Raw genomic sequence first — 17819 nt, forward strand, 5'->3', positions numbered from 1 at the left:
CTGGGTGATGTGGGTCGTAGCAGCTGCATGAGATCTTAAGGGATGCCAATCCTACACAGCATCCTCAGAGACTCTTATTTGAAGGAACTGACCCACTGTTGGTCACTGGTGACTCCTCTTGGTCTGATCCCCAACCTGAGAAGTTAGATTGTGTCCCTTCTCAGGGCTTCATATAAATGGAGATGAATTTCCTCACCAACTTAGAGTAGGTTTTCATGTTCCTTTGGAAATAACAAATCAAATCTTGTCCCTCTTGATGGCTTCTCTGGCCAAGGCCCTGTCATCAGCATGACTTTACATCCCTTTCCTGGCAACTTGGAACTTAACTGCAAGCTTTGTTTATTATGGAGACTTTACTTGTGTCCATTCCAGTTCCTGCTTCGGGTAAACTGGACAACACACAAGAACCCACTATCAGCTTGAATCCCACTCAGAGCTGACTTTCACTGCCCCTTTTTTGTCACCAATTCAGAAAATGTTTCTGACTATAGTTCCAATTCACACACCAGAACCTGACACCTTTCTCTACACAGACACATTAGATTCAGGTTGGGGTGCCAGAGGGGGCAATTCTTCAGAGATTTGATCTTAGGAGCAATCTACTCTTAACATAGACAACTTGGAAATGTTGGCAGTGTTCCTAGCATTACAGAGTTTTGTCAACCTTATCAGGCATCAATGCATTATGGTTGCCTTAGACAACACATCAGTAGTAGTTTACCTTGGGCATCATGGGTGTACACTTGCTCCTTCTCATTAGATTGCTTTCTGAATCCACCATATTCTTGGCAAGATGAATATCCTGGTGGACAGCCTGTCAGAGGTTTCCATGTGGTCCTAATGGAATGGTTTCTGCACCAGTTGGTAAATGACGTTTATTGGAGGAGGGGGGGGAGCAGGGAGTAAAACTAATTTTAATTATGTAATGCTACTATTAAAAGATCCCCTACTTACACCATCCTCTGATGTCCTGTACTCTAGATCCCAGTCAAAAGTGGAAGGTATTCTGAATATTGGTTGTTACTAAGGAGTCAGACTGGGACTTCACTCTTTCAGTTCTAGCCTTCCAATACTACCTGGAGAAGGGAATAAATAGTTGGACTGGGGACCAGGAATCCTAGAAAAGGAATGTAATGCATTAGTTTAATAGTAACAACTATTAAAGGATTTTATGCTATTTGAAACAATTTTATAAGCATTTGATGTTTTATGATGCAAATATGTCATTATACAGAAATGTAATTTGTAATGCAATAATGCTGACTCATCATACTTCAGCATCAGGGTGCAATAGAGGGCATATCTCTTGATGATCTGAAGAAAATAGAATCCAGTAAGTATGATGTACATGTCATGTTTAGAGAATGTTATTTAGTGGTCATAAGATAAAAATATTCCTTATATACTCGGTTATAAGACTACTCCAACTGCAAACTGCACTGAACAAGATCTGCCATTGCATAATTCATCATCAGATCTGGGTATGTGCAGTTTGTTAGGAGTAATCAATAGAACAGAAAGCATAGACCCTGAGCTGCAAGTACATTTAGCTGCAGCCATTAAAGATCATTGTTGCTTGCAGTTTGACTCAACTTACAAATGAATATATATAGTATACATTTTATGTCATTTATGCAGACCTGCCAACTCTGAAGAGTCCGTCTCAGTAAGGCAGTTGATTTTTTTTCTTCGTAAGATTGACCAGTGTTCAGTAATGTGTAACAAAATATCAATAACTGCTATTGTAAAGCTGGAAAATGTAATTAAAAGTTCGTCACATCGACAATAAACAGTATGTTCAACTGAAAAGTTTGTAAAGTACATGTGGACTTTATTTACCATTAGTACAGTTGCACAAACTCTAGTTCCAAACCCTATGCAGCTCAGTGGCTTGTTGCTATCTCTCAACTTGACATACTTCTTGGAAATTGTTTTCCATTTCACATGATGACGGCAGTCATAACTCCCACCACGAGACATACTCAAATTGACACGTGATGTCCAATTTTCATAATTGTTTCCTTTCCAGCTTTTATTCATAAAAATCTGGGTACTCATTTTTGTTCTTCTGTGTTGATTAGTAACACTTTTGTAGAAGCTTATTTTCCCCTTAAACATCCATCACTTTCTGGACACCATTTTTAAAAATTCTATAATCAACAATTTGATCATGCAGATGCTTCACATGAACGAATATGTGCAGTTTAAAGTGTCTGGGTGCTTTTGTAAAGTTAATCTGGTTCCCTGACTAATTTTACTAATTTTAAGATGAAACCCGGATCCAAATAAAACATGGATGAACCAATTATCCAGACTTTTCGGCAACAATAATTTTTCTGTAGTTTTTGCTACTATGCCATAAGTCCATATTTTAAGGGTAATTTTCATAAGACTTATGGCAAAATCATGAGAGTTGGCATGTCTTTTTATGCAAAAATTAAGTTTTACGAGATGTACAGTTTATGCTTTGAGTTAACATGTTTCATAAATGTCAAATCTAATGAACACTAATTTTATTGTAACTGTCATTTAAGAACAGAACTTCATATTGTTTATCATTTCATGATGTCTTGAAGCTTTTAATTTAATTACACACTGTGTAAATGGCCATAGCACACCTAAAGGCCATTTATATATAGTGTAGAATCAATGATTTTTATCTCACCTGGACATGAGGCCAAAGTTGCTTATGGTAAAGCCCTGCATTCATTATCCATTGTGTATTGTACATCTATCCATCCATCTGTCAGTATTTGATTTTTACTACCCTGGAATTCATTATTTTTGATCAAATTTGAATCAAACATGGAATATGGGTTTATAACATTAAAATCTTGGAGGAGTTTGATAATGAGCAATATTAATTAGGTGATGTTGCACCTGGATGGCCAACATTGTTTCCATTCTGGAGGCCTTTTTTCTGATCCAGTTTTGATCAAACATAGAATATATACTTTTATCATTAAGCTCTGAGACAAATTCAGTAATGAAAATCCATGCATAACAATCAGTTTTATCTGACATCTGATTTTAGAGCTTTTTTGCCAGTCTGAAAGCATTTGGTAATCTGATTTTGACTTAAAATATAGCTTCTGTCTTGCATTGTTTAAATAATGGTTGTGATTGATGCTGATTAATGAGTTGGCCTTGCATTTTATTACCTGGGCTATTTAACATTCTTGAAGTCATATTGGGCATAGTTTGAAAGAAGTGGGTATAAATCCTCAATAGTTTTCTGTATGCCATCCACCCCACCCCACCCCACCCCACCCCCTCATTGGTAACTAAGTAGATCAAAACTAAAATTAGGCAATACGGAAAAATCTGCCTAACTTAAAGAGTAATATGTGTGGAAAACACTGAAATAAATATATTTTATATCACACTCTCAGTAGACTCCATTGTCGCAAGCTGATCATGTGACTGTGTCAGTACCAAGACAAACCAGCATCAAAAGTCATACATCAGCACTTGGGCCATAGCAGGTAACAAAAATAATGGCTGAGTAATTATCCTGGATTATCTTAATTACATAACAAGACGACATAAGAACATGTGTCCTTTGAGTGCCAGGCCTTAAATTAGGTGATGGGATCTTTATTGAACACATTACTTATTAAAGGTTAGTGGGAAGCAAGCAAGCATACCAGCACTGTTGCATTGTGTATCAGTAGGTTCTAAAGCATGGATGGCTAAAGTGATAGCTGTGATGAAAGCCACTTGCAAGAAGACTGATAGTGCATATTAATTATGCCTTCATCTTTAGAAAGAATTTTTATTGGGATATAATAAAATAGGTAAAATCAACATGACGTCAAGTTTGGGAGGTAGTTCTATAAGATGGATTTTTACACTACAACATACATCTGCTTAGTGAAACGGTCACCTGTTATATTAGTCAGGTAAATGATATCAAACCCACTTGGACCACTTGTTAAGCTTCACCTCATCATGAATCATGTAAATTTGAAATTCAGTTCATTTAACTACGAATTGTTACAATAATAGTAATAATAATAATAATATTTCAAGTAATAAATAACCACTATATTTTAACTATCCTTACAAATATTATCAACACACACATAAATGGTGCATGATTACATAACTTGAACTCTTCTAGTGTAATGAACTAATTTCTGTTTTATGCATCATGTGATGTAATTTTAACCAAACATTATGCTTCTTACAAAGGTCTTGTAAAAGTGTGTAATTGTATAACTATGGCAGCTTTGCTTATCTCACTGGCATTGCTGTGTGACATTCCTATAGAATTTATATTGTCACAGTGAGACAGATATTGACTTTAATAAAATGCTAGTTATGATGTCGCCACAGATTGAAAATCTTCTTATCGCTACTGCAACTGAATTAATGGTTGAATCAACATGAGGTTTTTCACTGAAAGACTACTTATTGCATTTAGTTGGTCATAAATGAAAATGGTGCTGATCTTATGACCAGTATTGCTACCATGGTGGCAAGCTTGAAAATCTTGCTATTAATATTGTTATTGCTATTCCCTCTGAGTGGAAGGGGCCCCAAGTGGTCTAAAGCACTCTCTGTTACGGATCACTGCTGTCTCACCACTGTCTGCGTGGGTTCGAGTCTTGGATTTGGCCAGTGTTGGTATGTGAAAAAGCTTGCCAGTAGCTTCTCGTGGGTCGGTGGTTCTTTCTGGGGGTTTCCCAGGTTCTTCCTCCACCATTAATACTGGCCGTCATTTATAGCCTATCATGTGCTGAAAAATGGCGTTAAACCCCACAACAACAACAACCTTCTGAGTGGATGGTCATTTCAGCATGGAGTTTTCACTAAAATTCTTTGTATGATGTCTGCTTGGTTCTAAATGAAATTGAGCTGATCTATCATACAACATGGCTACCATGGCAGCAGTATTAAAAATGTTATTATCGCTACTCCTTCTGAATAGTTGTATCAATATGGGGTTTTCACTAAAATACTTTTATTGATGTCTAGTTGGTTCTAAATGAAAATGGTGCTAATCAGACCATGGAGGCCATTTTGCAAATCCTTTATATCACTATTTCTCTTTTATTTGTCATCATATGTGCATGGAGTTTTCACTAAAGACTTCATTTGATGCCAGTTAGTTGTGTCTATCTTGAAAATCTTGTTTTCATTACTTGTCTTGAAAATCTTGTTATCACTACTTGTCTTGGAAAAGTGATGGAAATGCTTGAATTTGAATTTTGTTGTCTCTGTAGGTGTCTACTAAGTGCACTTGGTTCCGATTATGAATTGGGATAGTTTTAACCCATTTGGGAATAAACATGAGCCCAAAGTCCCAGTTGGGAATGAACAACTTTCCTCACTATTATATGAATAATTGAAATATTTTTGAACTTTGGTTCTTCAACTGGCAATCTCTGTTTGAGTACATTTGTACTCTAAAGCAGTGGTTATATCTAATTTTGAGCTTGAATTAAAATTTCTTTCTTCAAAGTTTGAAAACTACAGTGCTTAATTTCTCATCTCTGTGATAAAATGAGATACACAGTCCAGTCTGTTTTATGTTAATCTTGTTGATGTTTTTATACGAATGATTCATTGAGATTAAGTATTTTAAAATCTTTTTATCTTCTTTTTGGTCAGGGTCTAAGTTTTTAGGTTTTATGAATACATCATACTTTGGATCACTGCCAGAAAGGGATTCATACAAAATCTTGTCCACTTGTGTGTGTGTGTGTGTGTGTGTGTATATGTATATGTATATATATATATATATATATATATATATATATATATATATATATATATATATATATATATATATATATATATATATAATTACATTGTGTTTTACATAAGTCTTGTGCATGTACATTAAACCACACACTTAACATTTGCAAATAGTAACACCTAGTTGCATACCGACTTGGACTGAGCAATATAACAAAGTACTAATTGAAATTTTAAAGGTTGCAAAATCTAGGGTTTTATTCTGTTTTCTTTAATAGCCAAGTTCTATTTTAAGAATCATTTCTATTTGTTTTCTCGGGTTTTCTTGTAAAGTGGTTCCCTGTAATTTATTGTGTGACTAAATTTTGTACATGTCATATCCAGGATACTGTGTTGTATTACAGCATTCAAGAAGTTACTGAATACACGGTCAAAGGACTTCCCCGTTGATGTGGTAGCAGCCCAGCTTCAGGCACAGACAGCTCCCACCAACCAGTAATGGCCATGATGAATTTTATACACTACACTGCAATCTGCAGGGCACATCAATATAAAATGACATTCATAAAAAAAATCCTTTCAGGAACCCCAGTTCAAAACCATTCTGTTATCAGCATTTTGAAATTGTTCCCTGCCTGGTGGCCTGAAAGCAATAATGTTTAGAATGAACAAGCAATTTGTTTGAAGAATTTCACTATTTGCATTAGTAGTTGCTGGCCCCAAAATTCAGCATGTTCTGAATGTTAATTTGAAAACCATCTATCACCATCCTTTATATATAAGACACCTGTCTAACATGGACAGAAGACACTCATTTTAGTTACAAAATTATATTTGTATAGTGTATTAAGGATATTGTACCATATAACAAATTAGGCAATATAAACTTAAACTTGAGAGAGTCTTGTTGTGTACCCATTCAACTGAGAGTCTTCTTGTACACTAATTCCCTTGTTTGCTGTTGAAGCACTTCAGATTATTTCGTGGCAGATGTCTCTTTGTGTGATAATTGGTTTTAAAATAATTGCAGTATTTTTAAGACCATTCCACTACAATGATAACAAACCCAGATATTGGGGACAACTTTTAGTAGACCTCATTACAGCACTCTCTCACTATAAGGTCATTAATACAAACATAGTTAATGTTATAAGGCATGTACATGGTAGTGTACTTCATTATTAGGCAGTCTAATGATAAGGAAGTATACTCATTCACTTCCATAACAGTGTTAGAACAAGGAAATAAGACCACTTTTCTAAAGTCCCATGAATGGTCTTCACAAATTTTGACTGTATATTAGTGTAAAAAAAAAATAATGTTTTGATGGTGGATATATATATATAATGTGCACAAAGCTTGGGTTTACCTTTTCCACCATATAAATGAACTTGGTAAGTAGGGTGCATTAGACACACTAATTGCAGTGTGCTTTTTATTATTGTGATGAAGAAATTTAAAAAAAGTGAAACTTTTCTTTGGCTGAGAGCAGCTGCAGTTAGAGATAATATGACACCTGAAAAAGTGACTCACATCCACCATCCACAGTTACCAAGCTTTGCAGATGGATTTGTTAAGGGTAAGGAAGAAGCCATGCCATAACTGCAAGAAGAAAAATGGTTTCTGCATAGTAACAGTAGTTGTACATCACAGACCATGACAAAACTTTGTGGATGGCTTGCACTTGGGCTAAGGAAGAAGCCAGTTTGATTCAGGTGAAAAGGTCAAAGGTCAAGATCACTAACTGAAAGAAGAATAATGGTTTCTGCACAATAACATTAGTTCTACATTATATATGTGGACTTCATTTTGTCAGTGCCTTACACTTTGATAATGGAACAAAACTATTGAGTTTAGGATAAAAATAGGTGAAGGGGTCAAAGTGATTGTGGATGAAAGAAGAAAAATGGTTCCTGCACAACAATTTGAGTTCTTGACTATATACCTTCACCAAAATATGCAGATGACATAATCACTGTGACTGAAATAAGAAAAATGGTTTCTTCACAATAACTTAAGTTCTTGACTATATACCTTCACCAAAGTTTGTCGAGGACTTATTGGGTAGGAAAGAAACTTATTAGATTTCAATTCATATGTTAATGTGAGTGATGGGGAAATTGTTTTTCTTCACATAATTTATTTAATTATAGACTATTGATCATAGCATGTGGAGGATTTGTACTTACAGTATGGAAGAGATCTACTGAGTTTGTAGTCAAAAGGTCAAAGATCACAGTCATTGTGACTTAGAAGAAAAGTGGATTTTACAGAGTAACTTTTGTTATATTGTAAGTTCTTTGACCAAACTTGGTGAATGGCTTGCGCTTAGGGTAATAAGGAAACATTAAATTCTGGGGTCTGAAGATCACAGGTCACAGTTAAGGTAAATATCGTAAGAAAATAAAAATTTCTGCACCTCAAGTTTAGTTCAAGACAGCATACCTTGACCACCGGTCAAGGTCAGTGAGATCCATTGGTCAGTAATCCCCATTCAGCCATGCCCCACTAGTGCCTACATCGAGGATTGTTAAATACAGGGTGGTTGTATATTGTATTGTTCGTGGTACCCAGATTATGTTTCAGTATAATTGGATAGAGATTTTTTTTCTCATATAACTAGGACCAAAAAAAATCACACAAACAATGCAAAGGTTTTGATATTTTCAAACTGAAAATTTGCATTAAATCTACCAAATTGACCACTTCTTTCAGGTGCCAGCATTACCACTTTTATTTTCTTTTTCAAAATATTTCTGGTATTTGAAAGTATTGGAAGCTGAAATGATGAATTTCAGGAACCTATCTTTAAAATTAAATAAAGCTCAGTTTTTATGCTACTTTTTATTACCTTAGCAGTTTTCTGGCAAGTAATTCTTAAAGTGTGGATGGAAAGAAGGACATTTGTAGCATTTTGGACACTTTTTGTAATGAAGCACATTGTTTATAATACAAAGACTGAATGCCAGTAATGAAATTTCGCATTAATCTTGAAGACATAGAAACAGATAAAAGTACATTAATCCTGCTTTAAATAAACAGTTTATCCTGCTTTAAATAAACAAAAAATTAAGTGGAATAAATGGAAAATGAATGAGATTTAGTGATTATTGGAGAGGCGAGCAGAAGCTAGAAGGGTGTTGAGGGGGGGCACCGAAGGTGGGGAGGGAATGGAATGCCCCTCTATTTCTATCCAGCTGGATCAATGCTTAGTGATTTTCACTAAATGCTGTTTTTATTCTTAACTGCAAATGCAATTAATGATATTTAGAAAAATCTCTCTTGTCACCCAACATTTTCTAACCCAAAAATGGCATGCATTTTCATATTTGTGATCAGAAACATCCCAAGACAGAAGAATAGAAGAAGACATTGTAATACCACTTGTTCTAAAATGTTTCTAGATGTATAAGACAAAAATTTAGTTTTTTTACAATATCCAAGCATAGGAGACACAACTGTAATACTCATTTTCTTTAATACAACAGACTCCCAGCTTTATTGATTTTGTCACCTTTCCTTAATCAGTTACTCTTAGGAAATTAGCCTCTTGCAGAGTTTACCATTATCACTTCAGGGTGTTTTTAAGGGTGTTAGACAGACTGGGTTTAATCACTGTATTGTTTTGATACTGTAATCATACTTCATTACTTTAAGATGCTGCTTCATGTATTATCAACTGTCATATTCTTTGTCTAAAAGACTGAGAGAGGTTCAATTAGGCAATCAAACCTGCTGTAGCATTCCTTTCTATATTATGGATCACCTATGTATAAAGGCTGGGTCCTAACAAAAATCAGTACATGTTCTTGAATCTAAAAACCATTTGTCAATAAAAACCACTTCACAGATGGTTTTACATGAGTTGTTGGTATGAACCGCTTTGGCTGTATTGAGATTTGTTTACAAGATTTTCATAAAGTGTTTGTTTTATCTTCCAGATTTTATGAAATTGAAGGTGAGGAACAAAGAGAAAGAGGTATATAGAGGTGTTAAAAATTGATGTCATGGAATATTTTAAAATGTTATATTTTAAAAATGTTGGTTGCTTTTTAATTTTTTTAATTGCTTGAGTACTTCTTAGCATCATGGTTTACATCATCAAGGTTTACAAAGGAGATAATTTGACTATCTCAAAATCACCTGCCAGTAATTCTAAATGTACACATATCTGGTTGTGTGCATTCACTTAATATGCCATTAACTTTGATGTGACATCTAGAAGGGTTAATTGGTGTGTCTTGCATTCTTTTAACTTTCTTGTTCTAGCAGTACTTGAGTTCTCAGATTTTGTTATGTTGCAGTATAGTTTATCATGTGATTATTAAAAAACCAAGTCGACTAAATATGACCAATAAAAGTCTTGGGGACATGTAATATACTGTTTTTCAGTTTTGAATTATTTACGAATTTTTATTCAGCTTTTTAGTAAAATAAACTGATGGCTGTTTAAATATTTGGTAATATAAATTTCTATTTTAATTATGCACATGACTTTGATATGGCAGTAACACATCTAATAACTTGTTTTCCTATTATAAGGGGCCCCGAGTGGCCGAGTGGTCTAAAGCGCTCTTCGTTACGGATCACTGCCATCTCATCTCTGTCTGTGGCGGTTCAAGTCTAAGATTCAGCCAATGTGGGTATGTGAGAAAGCTTGCCAGTAGCTTCTCGAGGGTCAGTGGTTCTTTCCGGGGTTTTCCCGGGTTCTTCCTCCACCATTAATACTGGCCGCCATGTATAGCCTATCGTGTGCTGAAAAATGGCGTTAAACCCCACAACAACAACAACAATCCTATTATAAGGGTTATGGTTCTTATGAACATTTATCAAGAATTATGTCCATTGCAGTATAATAAAATCCATCATTTTCTTCTGTGTTTCATATAAATGGAATTATAATTCCATGTATATACCTTCATAAAACTTTGGCAGCAATTCTGAAGTCATTATGCAGTAAACCATGTAATAAAAAGATAATTGCTGCAGTAAACCATGTAATAAAAAGATAATTGCTGCAGTAAACCATGTAATAAAAAGATAATTGCTTCTAAAAGTGTGTGCACAAACTTTGTTCAGTCTTAGTGTAATTTTATTGTTTTGTATTATGATTTACAAAGAGAGGTAACTCTAAAAACATTTGCCTCCAGTTAATAGTGGTTGATCATTACAGTGCCTATCAATATACCACTGCTTCATCATTATAATGTGGGTATGGTCACGAATCCCATTAAATTGTTTGAATTGTTTTATAATAAAAACTTAAATTTTATTTTATTAAATTTAAGCTCTTAGCTAATGAAAGCCAATTATATTGTAATTTCACATTATTAAAATACCATATTTTGTATTTGTATGCACTAGTAAGACACAGCACTGTTGGAACATCCCTAAATATACAACTCCGTCAAATATAATGTGGGTTACTTGTATGGCTTGTATGAGCAGCACTTTATAGAGGGTGCTCCAATTGCCCTATCAGCACTATAAATTGGTTTTCAGTAATTGTCCTATCAACAGGACAGAGAGTGTACTAATTGCCCTATCAGCACTATAAATGAGGTGTTCAGTAATTGCCCTATCAGCACTATAAATGAGGAGTTCACTAATTGACCTATCGGCACGACAGAGAGTGTACTAATTTTCTTATCAGCACTATCAAGTGGGTGCAGTAATTGCCCTATCAACTATATAAAGATGTGCACTATTTGCCCTATCAACACTATCAAGAGGGTGCACTAATTATCCTATCAGCACTACCAAAAAGAGTGCACTAATTGCCCTATCAGCACCATCAAGCAGGTGCACTAATTGCCCTATCAGTATTATCAAAAGGGTGAACTAATTGCCCTATCAACACTATAAAGCTGTGCACTATTTGCCCTATCGGCACTATCAAGAGGATGCACTAATAGCCTATCAGCACTATCAAGAGGGTACACTAATTGCCCTATCACCAGAGAAGACAAACACATGACATGAAATCAAGTATTTAATGTTGACACTTTCACAGTGTGAAATAATGTTCAGTTTTTAGTGCGCACTGAAACATTTTAAGGTATTACAGTTTTAATTTGTTTATGATATAGAGTGCAATTAGATGACAGACATTAAGCATGAAAGTCTGTTGAGATGGCATTGTGCCTGGAAATCACATGATGCTGACACTGTTGTCACAGATAGTATTAGTTGATAGTTCATGGATATCAGCATGTGTTAGAGTGTTAATGACAAATGTTACTTGAAGGGAGAACTGTAATTTGTGAATGACATTTATGGCATGCTGACATTTTTTTTAAAAAGCTGTATTAAACATCTTACTTATATTTACATTACACAACAAAATCACTGAACCATTATATCAGAATGAATTATACTTGTGTTACTCTCTGTTTTCAGCAAAAGGGAGTCTGTTACCTAAGCCAGTTCACTTTGGTGGTAAGTCAGTGCTAACCATTCGGATTGAGAAGATTGGACTAAAGGATGCCACACAGTACATTGACCCCCGTATTCAAGTCTCCGTCAAAGGTAATGTAAATCACAGTTTCAAGAGGGTAACTATTTTTGGAGAATTTAGCAGACAAAGAGGTCATGAGTTTATTTAAGTTCATAACATTTACACTTTGACTCATGACAATTGCAAGATTTCTATGTCTAAAATATGACAAATGAACTGAGTATGAAGGTGATGATTTAATGTATGTGTACATCCATCTACACCACTAAACAAATACATTTACAAAAGTAGCATGGACATTTTTTTCAACTGAATGCTTGGGACATGCAATATACAATACATATCAGTACAAAATACAGTGCTGACCATTTTCTAATTCAAAACTTGGGTTTGTGACCATCTTATAGCATCCTATGTAGTTTTGTCTCATCCAGTTCCACTGCAATGGCCTTACAAGGAAATTTTCTGTCTGTTCCTTGTTTGAATGTTGCCAATCAAAGCTGTGAGAGGGTGACTGGAAATTGGCATAGCTCCATACAAGTTGAGTTACAGAGCTGAAATTTCAACCACAGATAGAAGATTGAATTTTGTAAAACTCAGAATCAGTATGGTATTTTTCTTTTCACTCCATATTGTAAACTTTTAGCTGAAAGTTGACCATTGTATTTTCATGCAGTCATATTTACCAGGAAAAGTGTCATCTTTTTGTTTGAAAAAAACTTTTGCTAATAAGCAGAAGATGGTGACTATATTGGATCACAAGGTCAGTGCAGAAGAATATTTGGTCATTTGTCCATTCTAAAATCTGGTTTATAATGATAGAATTTCTTACTATTTAAGAAGTGTAGATGGTGTTGAGTTTGGGACGTTGCTGGACCCAGTGTATCCTGTTTAGCACTGTAGCTGTCATTGTCAGTATTACTTGTAAAAATTAACCATAGCATTATAGATGGTTTTTTGTGCTTGTTTACCAAGAATCAGATGTCGTTCTGTCACAAAAGATGTCAGCGTCTAGTTAATTCATTCTTCACATGTTTTTAAATAAATCTTCAAACTGATTATTACTCATACAACAAAATACATATGGTATCACATCTTGTGTTGGTTATCTCTGACACCATTCCCTTGCACAGGTTTATTATAAAATCAAGCTGAATAGGTCATCTCATCACCATCAGGTTGTTTGTTGAGAAAGAAGTTGACTGAAACTAGTATCATTGTGACAAATAAGATGACCATAAAATGTGTCATCATTAATTATAATTACAGCAACCCACAAAGCACAGAATTAGCAATTTTATCACAAATGCTCCTTTCTATGTATACAAGTAATATCTGTCTTCCTCCCTACCTATCAAGCTACACACCTATTTGTCCATTTCTCTATCTGTTTAATATTGATGGGTAATTTTTATACTTTCTGCTTTATATTTTTACTTCTGTAGTTAGGGATCAGAGAGTAATAAACTGTGTCACATGTATATGTGTATGTGTTTAATTTGTTACAAACCTGACATAAGAATGAGGTTACTATTTTATGATGTCCATCCATCCTTCAAGCCATCGGTTCTCAATTTCATTTCTGCACAACAGCTCAAATCCACCACCATTTACAATTTGCAAACTGTTTGAATGGTATGCTTTTGGGGAGAAATCAATGCTTTTTGGGGAGAAATCAATGCTTTTGGGGAGAAATCAATGAGCTGTGAGTTCCAGATGAGACTGAAAATAACTTAGCGGTGTTTACTAAGAACAGCAAAAAAAAGGAGTATATAATAAATAAATATATAGGAAATAAAATCTGATCCATGACCACACCTGTCTTATAATAGGAATATTGTTATACTAAAGGGCCTTATAGTGAGGGTGTGCTTTACCATATGTAGTACATATATGCTTAGCACACAGTGATACATGGTTGCACTTAGGGCACATTTGCATTCCTCTAAACCATTATATCTTTGTTTCTTCCAAGAATAAAAAAAATAAAAAAGTTTGATTATGGGTAAGCTTACCATTCAGCATTTCATCAGGTTACATTTTTAGAATTATTCTGTATCTTTCAGACTCCCAGGGATCAGATCTGACGTCACTTCAAGATACGCCAGTAGCAATAGCCAAAGAGGACAACTATGTAATCTTTAATATAGATGTTCATATACAGAAATCCATTGATAGTCTCCCACCAGGTATGTTATCACATTTAGTTTATATAATGTAAGTCACAGTATTTTAGTGGCCTTGATGAATATCACCTTTCTTGGCTTACTCTATGACTTCATTTTCAGATATAAAATAATCATTGTGCAAGTTGTAACACAATAATTTTGTGGCAGTGTTCGAATAATAATCCAAGACAGTTTACCTTGGATAGTATTAATAGTAATCTTGGTCACACATGCGAAAATGTGATGCTGACCTATCTTGAGTGTAATCGATGTAGAGGCATTGATGTCCTGCTTTCACAGAAGTGAAGATGGTCGTAATTGTGTATCCTCAGGAATTACTTGTAATTGTTTGCATACAAATCCACATTGAGGAGCAGTTGAATCAAGAGTGTGGATTGCAGTTCTACCTTTCGATCTTACCACACTGGAAATGTTATGTGTGGTTACACTCCAGATAGGATCAGTCTCTCTTTTTTTTACCACCTTGAGGTTCACCAGTTTCATCTAAATATCTTACAGTCACATTACCTAGTACTGATTGTTTTGAGAAGGAGTCATGCCATTCTATTGGTCTTTTTGTGATCGCGCTGATGGGTTGCATAGAAGTTGCACGAGTAATTTCATTATTTAGCACAGCTATCACACTTGGTCCCATTCATGAGATCTCTTGTCTTTCTGAACTTTATTCAAGGATATTTCCTGCGCATACTGATAGCCAATCAACTGCTCAGCAAGTGTTCAATTAAAACAATTGCCTGATTGCGATAAATTGCGATGTGTCCAAGTACAATTTTGACATTATGTTGTTTCATCATCGACGTTACTGCACCAAGAAATTCTTTGCCAGGATCAATTTGTAGTAGCTGTGGCCATTGTAGACCACCGCACTGATAAATTCATTCAAATGCAGATGCAATGACAGTTGATGTTTTTGTTGATAGTGGTTCTGCTTCTTCATATCTACTTGCAACATCAGTGACAGTTAATGTGTATTTGTATGTGCGTGATTGACGTTGATATGTTTTAATAGTATCATGTGGTAAAAATAAAATATCTGCTTGATGAACTTCATTGGGAGCGCTGACATCAAAATGTGTGTACTGAATTTTTTTTGGTGGGTGGTAGATAAATTTGCCATATTGCCTGTCATGCTAACCAATTTGCAGCAGCAGAATGTGTGTCATTTATTGCATCAAAAGTTCACTAATCACTGCTCTACCCCTCCAATATCCTCTTGGGCTATAATAAATCGATTCCATTATAATAGTTATCTATGATTTTTTACCAGCCCCTAGCACTAGTTTACCTTTCATTGCAGATCTTACCAACCAATTAGCTAATGATTCTGTGAGAGATTTAATTTTTACAGACTTGAACATGTGTATCAGCTTCACGTCTGCAATGTCAACGTTGTAAATCTGGATTTCAGTACATGACATCATGAATATGGCATGCTTAATCAGTCGCATTTGATGGATACTCTCCAGGTCTTGGTTGGTCTTTCTCGTCAAGTTGGATGTCAGGTTGGGTTCCAGGACCACAATAATTATATCAAGAAGATGCTTCTCACCAGGATAATTAGCCCATAGAGGCCCTGGTAATTTTCCCAGTGAAGCAGCAATATCACCACCTGTCTTTGTACGAGATGAAATAAATTTGTATTTATTTGTACCATATTTCACATACTTGCCTGTAAGCACATGCTTTTGTTTGTTTTTTTGTTATTGTTGTCTTTATTTTTTGTTATTATTGTTGTTAATCCATTTGTGTGGGTGGATGCTCTACATCGAACACAATATAAAAATTCATAATATTTATTATATTTGTACAATATGGACATCATTGATTTCTCAGTGATACAAAAGCAAGAAGAAGTCTCATTCGGTTAGAGGCTTCAGTTTGACGTTATTGACCTTGTGTTTTCGTTTTTGTAGGAAGCTTTATTTTCGCAAAATAACCCTCCTAAAAATAGTTGTAGGATTTACCCACTGCTGCTTGGCCACACAGTTTTATCCTTCTGAATTCCATAGCCATGCCACTGAAGAATATATTATGTTTAAGGATGCCGACCCTTCCTTTGGTACACGAGGACTTGTGCAACTTGCAATGGATGTACCAAATGTGAACTGGAAGGTACTTGATCACCTCTTCAAACAGAAAAATACAATCCAATTTATAGGATGGTCAAAGAAATTAGCTTTTTATAGCCCTAAAAGTGGGGAGGTCAACTTATAGTTGAATCAACTTATAAGCGACTATATGTGATATCACAGATGATCTGGAAAAAGTTTCAAGCCAGTCTGGAAAATGTTGATTTTTTTTAAACCAATGTACCAACAGCTGTATGAACCCTAATACCCATTATTGAATAATTATTTGATTATCCTTTTTAAATTGAAGTTTGGCCCTGATACCTTGAAGACATGTACATTATACGGTGGAAAAAATGTCAGATTCTTCATAAAAAATAATGAAAAGATGTTGAAACAGTAACATAGTTTAATGTGCAAAGTGTTAAATGTGTACAGAAAAACATTTTGAGTTAGCAGCTAAAGCCAAACAAACAAAAACCAGCTTCTCAGGCAAAAAGAAATGGACAGCTTTTGCCCTTCAGAGTTTGTGGAATCCCTCATTAGTGCAACAGACTGTGACAGTGGCAGTTATTCCTAAGTCGTATAATCCTGGGAACAGTTTTGACTGTCCATAAACAAATTGTAACCCTGTCCAACAAGGTTATGCATCTGTCAATAGCCAGATCACATGTTTTGCTGTTTTCAGTAACATATGCATTATTGACAGTCAGGTAGTCATCATAGGTGATTATTTAGGTGAATGTAACCAGAAAACATGTAGGAAATAATGAACTCTGGATGACAAGTCATTACTACTGGATGACAAGTCACTTTACCATGATTCAGACTTTTTGATATTATCATGAATATTTATCAACCATCTGTAAAAATAAATAAATGTCTTAAATATATTCATCAAGAAACTTTCTGATCGATTACTGAGTTATGTAGTATACCAGTTTTAGTGGTTTTTGTGGTTGCTGCAATTAATTTATACTCTAGTCCTTGCACATGTTTGATCCTGTAATTTGTACTCTAGTCTTTGCACATGGAGCAGTCTGATCTTGGTGCAGTAATTTGTACTCTAGTCCTTGCATATGGAGCAGTCTGGTCCTGGTGCAGTAATTTTTACTCTAGTCCTTGCACATGGAGCTGTCTGATCCTGGTACAGTAATTAGTACTCTAGTCCTTGCACATGGAGCTGTCTGATCCTGGTACAGTAATTTGTACTCTAGTCCTTGCACATGGAGCAGTCTGATCCTGGTACAGTAATTAGTACTCTAGTCCTTTCACATGGAGTAGTCTGATCATGGTGCAGTAATTTGTACTCTAGTCCTTGCACATGGAGCAGTCTGATCCTGGTACAGTAATTTGTACTCTCATCCTTACGAAAGGAGTAGTCTGATCATGATGCAGTAA

The 17819-nt window shown here is 35.1% G+C and overlaps 1 protein-coding gene across 2 annotated transcripts in view; it reads left to right on the forward strand.

The window, feature by feature from the left end:
* Positions 1 to 17819, forward strand: part of LOC149808331 (axin interactor, dorsalization-associated protein-like) — a 49809-nt gene that overhangs the window by 7394 nt on the left and 24596 nt on the right. Inside the window, exons 4-8 of one of the 2 annotated variants that reach the window (XM_089975884.1) lie at positions 1279 to 1333; positions 6108 to 6198; positions 9645 to 9682; positions 12103 to 12231; positions 14227 to 14349. In XM_089975884.1, coding sequence (XP_089832010.1) covers positions 1279 to 1333; positions 6108 to 6198; positions 9645 to 9682; positions 12103 to 12231; positions 14227 to 14349 — 436 coding nt within the window. The remainder of the gene's footprint in view (positions 1 to 1278; positions 1334 to 6107; positions 6199 to 9644; positions 9683 to 12102; positions 12232 to 14226; positions 14350 to 17819) is intronic. The other variant, XM_089975885.1, reaches the window with a different exon arrangement.

Source organism: Sinohyriopsis cumingii, chromosome 1, assembly GCF_028554795.1.
Source record: "Sinohyriopsis cumingii isolate HCF-2022 chromosome 1, ASM2855479v2, whole genome shotgun sequence".
In the NCBI taxonomy this organism is placed as follows: domain Eukaryota; kingdom Metazoa; phylum Mollusca; class Bivalvia; order Unionida; family Unionidae; genus Sinohyriopsis; species Sinohyriopsis cumingii.